General features: G+C 39.2%; 1 protein-coding gene across 3 annotated transcripts in view; it reads left to right on the top strand.

The window, feature by feature from the left end:
* Positions 1–8,020, top strand: part of GREB1 (growth regulation by estrogen in breast cancer 1) — a 58,907-nt gene extending 50,887 nt beyond the window's left edge. For all 3 annotated transcript variants that reach the window (XM_009889766.1, XM_009889764.1, XM_009889763.1), the window contains exons 27-32: positions 113–287; positions 1,240–1,458; positions 3,736–3,871; positions 4,379–4,579; positions 6,193–6,331; positions 7,739–8,020. In XM_009889766.1, the coding sequence (XP_009888068.1) occupies positions 113–287; positions 1,240–1,458; positions 3,736–3,871; positions 4,379–4,579; positions 6,193–6,331; positions 7,739–7,902 (1,034 nt within the window). In that variant the 3' untranslated portion in view covers positions 7,903–8,020. The remainder of the gene's footprint in view (positions 1–112; positions 288–1,239; positions 1,459–3,735; positions 3,872–4,378; positions 4,580–6,192; positions 6,332–7,738) is intronic.
* Positions 8,021–10,601: the final 2,581 nt, after the last annotated feature.

Below are 10,601 nucleotides of genomic sequence, written 5' to 3'. Positions count from 1 at the left end.
GAGCGGTTCATACCCTGGGCTGCAGAAATATTCACTTCAAGAGGCTTCCAAGTTGAAAGCAAACAATTTCTGCCCCTACTTTTCATTTGATGGTTTATGTCCTTGGTTTCAGGTGCTGCACACTTCCTTATAAAAGAGTTGTCTTATCATAACTTGGAGCTTGAACGAAATCGTCAGGAGGAGCTGGGGATAAAACCCCAGGATATTTGGCCTTTCATTGTCATTTCAGATGACTCCTGTGTCATGTGGAATGCAGTAGAAGTTGATTGTTCAGGAGACAGGAAAAGGTAAATAGAGCTTTTCCAGCTGATCTCTTTTAAGCTTTCACTGCATATCAGTTTTGAAATTGCATTTGATATGCTACAACTTTTACCCTGTACAAGCAGAGAATATTTGCCTAATGAGAGAAGTATTTTCCCTAGATATCTGCCTTTGCATAGCACATAGTTTTGTGCCTGTTTTTCATTCCTGTCCCCTGAGGATTTAAGTGCCCTGCAGCCTTTGCTGTATACCTTGACTCCGGTTCAAACTAGAATTACTTGGACTGCAGATTTCAGGCTCTGTAAACAGTCCCCAATACACCGGGCAGGCATGGGCATTCACACGTGCATTTTTAACAGGATTTTTCTAAGGAAGCTAAAAGACATTTCTGTGCAAATCATGCAACTGATTTCCTCTGGCTTTTTTGTCAGTCCCGGTCTATATGGCTCCTTTATTAGCTCCCCACATACCCAAACAAGTATTTTTGTTTTCATTACTTTAGAAGATTGTTTGTACTAGATATTTTTATCTATTCCCAGAATGGTGCTATGCAGGATTTACAGCAAACATTCAAAGAGAACTAAACGCAATGAGAACTGAGATTTATGGACTCTAGGGGTGGGCTAGGAGAATCTTACACTTTGCACATAAGTTATGGCACAAAGTCAGCAACCCTCCCAGAGTTATTTGGGACATTAGCCAGGTAACTTTAAAAGTTTACATATCTGAGTGAATATTTTGAAAGATCCAGACTTATTTTCAGATTTGTCATGCCAGTCCCCACCCCATAAGCACTAGTTAATTTTAAGTTTTGATTAGAGTGAGAGACAAAAAGTTGCGGTAAAGTAAGACAACACTGAAACTATCTACCTGATACTCATAACTACTTTCGACTGTTAAGAATTGCTCTTTAGCTGAATGAGATTCTGAATATTCTCTATATACTTTAAAATTAACTCATTTTTGTAATTATTGCAGTGACTATACATGGACTGAAAGGAATGTTTCCTTGAAGCAAATTCTGCAACATATTGAAGCAACTCCCAATGTCACTCACTATGCCTTAATTGGGATGAGGAAATGGTCCAGCAAAACAAACAGTGCTGAGATCAAGGAACCATTCTCCTGCTGCCATGTGCATGATTTCATTATGCTGAATGTCGATCTGACACAGAATGTACAGTACAATCAGAACAGGTAAAAGAATCAGTAGCATCTTTCAACAGAGATAATGAAACAAATAAAGGAATTTTAAGAGAAGCTCTTGCTGGCTTTTTGGGGAGGTTGTTAATGGGATGCAGAGAGATATTGTTTTCTTATTGATGGTTCAACTCCTTCCCAATTTGCTAGCAGGTGGAAAAAGACATTAATCTCCATAGTTCTAAACAAAACAGTCACATTTGAATTACAGGGTAGACACGCTCAGCAGTGTGTCCCGCAGTGCTGGTCCACCAGGTGTCTCGTCCAAGTGGCCTTTTGGTAAACACCGTACTTCTCCTGCCCACTTACCTGGACTGCCTTCCAAAGGAAACAGGGTGAATGGTGCATAACCACATCTTGTTGTGACATGGAACTGAGGTATAACTGGGCTATTTTACCCTGAGGAGCACAGCACTGGAGCATACTGCATGTATGCTCATCAGGATAATCAGAAAAAGGAATAAATGAACCTCATCAACATTGGTGTTGGTTTCTCACTTTCAGTTGTCTCACAAATCCTAATTTTTCATTTATTGTGCTGCATAGGATATATCAGATTATAATATTGCCATGCACAGTATCACCACAGTTACCAGAACTGTATTCACTAAGTACTTCATCTCACAGAATTTTGCTGATCTATGTGAAATAAATTGTGGTTTTGGCCCCGTTTCTGAGGCACAAGCATTTTTTGAAACAGAATTAAGTAGATATTGCTAGAGGTGGGATTCACTTCTCTAAAACCGCTTTTGCTCTTTAAGCACCTCAGGACATGTGAGATGTCTGTATGGGGCTGACAGGTATGACATGAAATCTAAATGTGTTTTTCTGTAAGATAGGTGGGATACCCCAGGTAATTTAAAATGCCCCTAAACACCTGGACTTGGATAACTGAATGTCAGTGTACTTCTCAGAACTCGGCTATCTCAGGAAGATGTCTTTTGAAGTTCAAGTTTACTTATAACTGCAGGGAAGCACTTCTGCTTTCATTATTGTGTGAGTAAACAGATGACCTAAATTTCTATCGCCACCAGCCTGACACTTTAAAAGAGCATTTTAAACTTGCTCCCATGCATGTCTTACTACAGAACTGTGCTCCCAGGCTGTCTAGCTGTTGCACCTTATGAAGCATTATGAAGGGCTAATGAAGACAGCGACAATAAAGCAAAATGATATGAGTACAGGCAGCAAAGTTAAAATGTCAGGAATGCCAAACCACAGCACCCATTTCCTGCCCGTGCCTTCAAACCGTGCGTGGCTCATCATAATCCTCTGTGTGGGTGCTGTGGAGCATGAAGTGTTATATGACATTCCAAGCCTGGGCTGGCAAGGAAAAAGGTACACTTTAAAACACAGAGACGCTGACATCCAGAGATACCAAATATCCCCATAAATATTACTAAGATCAAAGACAAGATTTTAAAAACGTATAATTAAATGTCACATTTCTCACTGATGTTCACCGTTGCAGTAATCGCTCAGCTCAAATCCAAGCCCTGGATGTTAATCCAACAGTTCTGCACATCATCCCGTTTGCTGTGTAATATCTACATTCAAAATGGAGAACTGAGTCTGAAGTTTCCAAAGGCCAGAGAATTGTAATTTAGTCAGCTTTAGAAGTTCGGTTTTATTCTGTTCCATCTTATTTTTAAAACGGATCAAATTTAGCTCAGGGATGTCTGGCCTCATTCTGCTTAATTTATTCCCGTCTCTGCAGTTCTGGTAGATTAAGAAAAGACTCCTTGTCTTCAAATAGTTTTTGTCTCTAATGTAAAATGGCAATATTTTTGTAGAGGAATATTGAAAAAAATTACTGAATATTTGTTTTTTAAGGGAAAAATTAGTAGTCAGAGACCTCTGTGCATTTGACAAATCAAATGCAGGGCCTCATCCATTTCCTTGGAAGTCAAAGGAAGTAATTTCCTTGACCTTATTTGGGTTAGTAACACATGTAGCTATTTTCTATGACTGCATTATTATAGTAAAAGGCAAAGAAAATATTTTAACTCCTGGGTCTTTTCCCTGGCAATTTACTACCTTTTGCTTTCCACTTTGCCCCATGTTTCTGGTCCTTTCCCTCCCTAACTGGTTCCCTTCCTCATTCTGGTCTTCTGGAACTCATCCTAGCCTGGTTTATTATTACAAAGCCTCTTTCCCTGACTGATGGGGGCTGGTGTCCTTTCTATAGTGCTGATCAAAGACCCTGAGTGCTTGTATTTGTTAGGATGTGATGAGAAACATTCCTCTGAACTGCTATGATTTTATTCTTTCCAGGTTTACATGTGATGATATTGACTTCAACTTGCGTGTCCACAGCGCTGGCCTGCTCATCTGTCGGTTCAATCGCTTCAGTGTCATGAAAAAGCAAATTGCAGTAGGAGGACAGCGATCCTTCCACATTAAGTCTAAGGTGGGAACCGAGACCTCTGTTTCGTTGTTGTTCAAATTCTGATCTCCTTTTTGTACCCTTTAACCAGGAGAGCTGAGGTATTTTGTTGCAACACCAGTTGCCAGTAATGGGTATGTCTACTATGTTATTTTTTTTCTTTCTTTCTTAAATCCACAATATTATTGGCATAAATGAACCTTTCCCTAATAATTTTCCTTTAAAGCTTTTAAAAACACCTAAAGTATCTCTTTACGATCCAGGTAACCATTCACTACGAGCTTTTTATCTATAGCTATCGAGTTGCTCATCTTCATATGACTTCATATGTAGGAGTACTCTATAAATAAAAATAAAATTCCATGAAACTCTGAGACATTTTGGTAGCAGATATTTTTGGCTGACTGACTTTGCTTGTTATAAAAATATTAGATTTGTAGGATAGAGATATATTTCATAGAAACCAAAATTCATATAAGTACAACTTGATTGATCAGGATTGATCTGTACCAGAAATATTTTTCCTCATAGGTATCTGACACTCCAGTTTCAATCTCACCTGCTCAGTACATTTGTGCTCCTGACAGCAAGCATACCTTCTTGGCAGCACCTGCTCAGTTGCTTCTTGAAAAATACCTCCAGTATCACAGCCATCGCTTCTTCCCTCTCTCACTGAAGAATTACAGCCACCCAGTGCTATCTGTGGACTGTTACCTTAACTTAGGACCACAGGTACTGAACAAAATAATCTTCAAGCAGCTCTAGAAAGCTATAGGCGATGTTTTGGATGAGTTCATCGATGCGTTCCTTAATAATAGTTAGACAGCCTTTGACTAACCAGGTATTAGATCCCGATAATGTTAAAATCAAATTCTTAGTTCCATAGAGATATTATTAGAGGCTTCAAATAAAGTATATGGAGAACAATACCAGAGTTGTCCTAAATTCTAATACAGTCTGTGAATTATATTAGATTCTGAATTAACACAGAACACTCTCTTCTTTAAGAAGTGTTTTCTCAGTCAGCTATAATTTGGCCCTTGCTACAGCAAATTTCTTCCACAAGAGTGTTTTACAAATAGTAGCTAGCCCTTAGAAAGCACTTCAAAATACAAATGTTTTAGTTTACTTTTGACTGATGATAACCTGAGGCAGAGCAACAGAGAAACAGTCAGAACGGGAGAAGCTGCCATTACATCTCAGGAGCGGTTGGCTCTCTCTGATGAGTTTGGATCTAAAGCCAAGGTCATGCTTAAACTCAAAAGTAGGTCAGATAGAAGTGTGATACTAAGGTGGTGGTGTTCAGGAGAGAGAACTGTTTCACCTGACTTGAATACTAAATGAAATTCAGTCTTGCTGGATTTACTAAACTTTTTAACCAAAACAGCTGTGTAATGACAATATATGCTGCTCCCAGAACATTTTGAACTATATCTTTTAATTTCCTTTGTGGCTGAGCTCTTACAGGTCTGTGTTCCCGCCACGTTTGGAAAAACAAACTCTGTGGAAGGGCATTGTACTGTTACTGTCTTCATCCATTGCATCCTCTCAGCTCTAACCCATTCAGCATTCTACACCCATTCAATTCGGTTCTGGAATTGCTACCTGAGCTGGAATGTGATGCAACAGGATTGAAGGAATATGGATAAATATAGGCATCCTGGGCCAGAGTCTTAGTTGCTGTGGGTCAACCTTCCTCCACTAAATCATGCTGATTTATGCCAGATGAGGGTCTGCCTTGACTAAGTAATACAACGGCACTTTGGAAACAAAGCCTTGTGTGGAAGATTCTTTAATCTAAATTTATAAATCCTGAAAGGCTGCTAGAAATATTCCCAGTTCATAGTGGATTTGGGGAGTAGCCATAAAAACAAACTAGACAAGAGGAAACCTCGTGCATTTATCTATATGCGCAACTCTGCTGACTTGAGTAACCCTATCATAATGTAAATGAAATTAGGCATTTCTAAAGGGTTCTTTTCACGTCTGATTGCACAGTTACTATATACACTCACGTGTAGATAAACTTTGCTGGTCAGGTCACAGTGTTATGGTTCTGGGGCGCTATTGTTACTGCAGCTTTCAAACCCTACCATATCTAAACCTCATGTTAATATTAGTAATTAATAGTAATGACTAAATACATAATTACGAATAGTGTTTTTATGTAGGTTTTTAATAAGCAGAGGGATGTTTAGGAAGCAACTACAAAGATCACAATATTTGGAGTTGGAAAGCAAGTCTAAATTTGAATCAGGTGCAAATACTGAAAGCTTGAGATCAAGCCTTAGCTTTATATACAAGCTTGAAAAATGTTAATTTTTTTTTTCCCCTCTCCCCATCAGATTGCAGTTTGCTATGTGAGTTCTCGGCCTCACTCTCTGAATATCAGTTCCTCTGGTTTGACATTCAGTGGTCTCCTGCTATACCTGTGTGACTCCTTTGTTGTAGCTAGCTTTTTGAAGAAGTTTCATTTTCTTAAAGGTGAGCTGCAATAATTTTATGACAGAGAATTACATGACCTGGTCTCTGGGAACCTGGGGAAAAATGTATTTTATATGAAAATATACATGCCTATGTATGTATATGCATGTATTCCTATTTGTCTTTATACCTCCCACCCATCTTTGCTGCTTGATCATGTTGGCTCTGTGCTGTAGTAAACTGGTATATAACAGTGCTATAAGTTCTGCAGATTTCTAAGTGGGGAGGAATGTTGGATCTATATAATTATGCCTAGTGTATATGCATAACTCCTTACTTTATGTTTGAAAACTGAGTTGTTATGATCTGCTGTGTTTTTTGTTGCCATTAATATAGTTTCATGTAGGTGTGTGTAGCAAAGTGCAGACTGGGCTATGCAGTGCTTTTTCCTGCACACACCACTGAAGCTGCATGAGTGCCAGTGTCTCTGCTCATTCTGGAGTAGCGTCCACATTTTCATCAGCCTTTCATCAGCCTATCAGAGTAACTGCAAATGAAAGCAGTGCTTTTATACTGCATTTTTTGAGTGTTCAGAGGCTGCAAATCAGTTTCAGATTGCATAAACCAGCCACATGAGCATTAAACACCACATGACTTGTTTCTTTTTATTATATAGTCAAGTTGTTTTTTTTTTTTTGTCTTGGGCGTTTCCACTTACCTCACCATTTCTCATTCAGATTATTGAATTCTGGTGAGGTAATTATTTCCTCTTAACTGAGCACTTTTGTCAGAAGCCAAGAAATCACTCATGCAAGTTAAAATAGCATCAGCATGCCAGTTATGACAGTTGATATTGTCTACTAAAATATGATATTTCTTACTTTGGCATTCCAGATTTGCCTGTGTCTGTAGCCACACAGACCAATTCTTCTTTGCCGGCACATTAGCTTACCAATCCGAAAAGCACTAAAGTTTGTGATTAGTTCTAAGGACGTGTTTCGGCCATTTCTGGTCAGCAAAGCACAAAGAGCTTAGTCAGCCATCATGGTGATTGACTTGTGGTGTAAGTGTTTTGCTGAGTGAGAGTTTCACTCGACAAGGTAATGACCAGTAGGGCTGGAACACTAATGGGTGTAGGGCTTCATCTTGTTTTCACCCAGGACCATTCACCACCTCCTTAGACCTGATAGTTTTACCCTTCCTTACCCTTAAGAGTAGGGAATGTATTGTCGTCCTGTTTACTAGATGAATACGAACAACCTCAAGTTACACAAGAAGATCCTGATAAATAGAGAGCTAAACATAGTTTTCCTCAGTCCTACATGAGTGGCTTAATTTTCTCCCAAGCCCGTTTGTAATTCCTGTTGTGAAAATGGTGGAGCTCTAAGTGCTAAGGGGTGGTGGGAGCTGGGTGATCTGAGAACAAAGGGGATACTCACGTGGGTTTCTTTTTAACTGATTGCTTAGGTGCCACCTTGTGTGTGATTTGTCAAGATCGCAATTCTCTTCGCCAGACTGTTGTCCGTCTAGAGCTGGAAGATGAATGGCAGTTCCGACTGCGGGATGAATTCCAGACTGCCAATGCAAAAGAGGACAGACCACTTTTCTTCTTGACTGGACGACATATTTAATTGAAAGGAGACCCATTTCCTAAATGAAACAAGAGACTAGTTGCCACCATCTCATGAAATTACTTTTGAGAGGCTCTGCTTTCAGAATAGAAGCAGGGCTGTTTTCCATTGTTCATTAGAATAATATCTAATCAGCAAATTTACACTCATAATTCCAAACACTGAAGTGACTTTTCAAATTTAATTGTCTGATGGAAGTCATTCCTAACTCCTGGGAGAGATGCAGAAACTTACTACTCCGCTTGGCGGAAATAATTTTAGAACAGAAGGCGGGTCAATGAGTGCACTTCTCTGACAAAAAAGACCACATGCAAGTTCATAAGCAAGAGTTTTAGAAAACTTTTTTGTACATTTCAGAAACAGGAAATGTAAATTTAGGAGCAGATTCTGTTTTACAAGTATTATTTATCTAACAGTTGGCACAAGGCGAGAGGAATTGTAACAGTTTTGTAGTATGCTGCTACTGATTGATTCAGGTAGGTTTTTTATATGAAGATTTGTAAAGTATATTTCTTTAATAGTGGGAACTCAGTTGGAGCCTTAATTTTTGGAACAGGTGCCACACTGGATAGTTTTACCATACAGGACTCTTGGGATAGAAGCATAAATATATGTCTGGTTTTATTAGCATAAGGAAGAGAGTCATGAAAGTAGATTTTAAAATGAGATCTTAACATTTAAACCTGAAATTGAAATTACCTTGAGTAACTGAAGAGACCAAATGGTGAGACTGACCTGTAAGTGGCTTATTACATCTAGAACAGTGGTGTTTTCTGGTTTCTGATTAAATTTTGCACTGGCTGCAGACTTCAAGCTGGGCTAAGTGCACTCAAGACAGCAGATGAGATGGTTCTGAAACACTCCCAATATACTTTCTGGGGATATTTTCTTGCCAAAGTGCTTCAAAAGAGTGAGAAAATGGAGATAACATTTCTGAGAAATTCAGGTAGAAACTTAAAAACGTCTTCTAGAATGGCACCAGGCATCACAGTATTTTGTACACTCTAAATGTGAAATCAGTGATCCTGGTCTTTGTCTCTGTTTTTGGAAATATTCTCTGGGTTGCAAACTTCATGTTTGTCTTTATAGAATCAGTGTTGATTTCACTAAGTCCAGGTGCAGGAAGGATCACTATAGACATTGTCAGAAGATATCTAATCTTTGGGCAGTCCTTTTTTGCGGGGTACAGCAATGGGATGATCATTGGTTTTATACTGATGAAATGCCATTAGGTGACTGAGACCATAACAGTACTGACCTTGAAGTGGAGACATCAGTATGACTGTGCCAAAGAGCTAATTTAGGTTCATTTACAGGGAAAAGGTAAGTTCAGCAAGTTTGAGAGACTTAGATCTCTATTTACAACATAACTGCTACAAATCAGTGTGTTTCTGTATTTCAATGTCCTTGTTTCAGAGTGAGAATTCACTTCGTTTAAGTTTTGGGAAGGAAGGTGGGCATTGTCCTGTGTAAATAGTATTACCTGTTCAGGTTTCACCAGTTGATTAGTTAATTTAAACTTTTTAAAATAAGTGTGACATTTATGTCTAATTCATTCTTTACAAATAAAGTTCATGCTGCATGGACTTAGGGAAAAAAAAAAAAGGGGTTGGCTGAAAGAAGTTAATATACTGAAGGCATGCCCCAAATGGATCAAGAGAAAATACAGTGCTGTTTAATGGCCTAAAGCATAACACAGCCTCAAAGGTATACATGTTTTTACAAGAACTTGGAACTAAAGACAGCGGGATGAAATCTCCTTTCCTGTAACCAAATACTCAAACAACTTATACCAAGTGTCTGTAAACTTTCCCTGTGTTTTTCTTCGCAAGTCTTTAGATATTCCATTTTCTCCAAGAATCTAAAAAAAGGCCTAAAGTATATAATAATAAATAAATAATAATAAATCACATACTTTCTTAACATTGTCTTTTGCCAGGAAGTCTTCAAACTTTGACAAAATGCAGCTGCTAGTGGGCTGAAACCATCATACTCCTGAGTGTTGTTTCACCATTAACCTTTTGCTCGGTGAGTTACCTACCTCCTGTATCCTGTCTACAGGACAGGGCTCTCAGGATCTGGCCTCACCAGCCGTATGCCTATCGTGTGACTGAGCGCAATCATTGTCCATCATGGAGTATATACATAAGCAATTGTATATGGTGAAACTCGCTTGCACAGCCCATTGTCTGATGGAGCACATCCTGTTATAAGAACAGATACGCACTTACTGTGTGACCAAAATGCAGTTACTTCCCATCATACAAGCTGTGTACCCAACACGGTAGAAAAATATGTCATTTTGCTCACAGGATGCCAAAAATACAGTGGTGGATGAGTCAGGGACAGACGTTCTGCAGAGCTCCATCCAAAAGTTCCTTCATCCCTGACCTAGTTTGCAAGCCAAGCTCCCTTAGGGTGTAAGCTTCCAGGGAGAGGGACAATGTGGGGTTCCTGTCCAACTGTGACTCTGAGGTGATACAGTAATACAAATAAATAATCATGACAAATAAAAGCAAATTTCTTTGGATGGAGCTGGCATCCTGTGCTGTCGTTGTTTGCCGTAGGTGCACGTGCAGGTCCCAGCTCCACCCTTCTCTCCTCTTGCCTTTTGCAGCAGGGAATTACTGCCTTTCAGCCCCAGTGACCTTTGTTGAGAAAACTTGGCCCCTCCATTATGCAAACAGATCTTTTGGTCT

This window comes from Charadrius vociferus, unplaced genomic scaffold (genome assembly GCF_000708025.1).
Source record: "Charadrius vociferus isolate BGI_N301 unplaced genomic scaffold, ASM70802v2 scaffold267, whole genome shotgun sequence".
In the NCBI taxonomy this organism is placed as follows: Eukaryota; Metazoa; Chordata; class Aves; order Charadriiformes; family Charadriidae; genus Charadrius; species Charadrius vociferus.
This window is presented reverse-complemented; position numbering and strand designations above follow the sequence as displayed.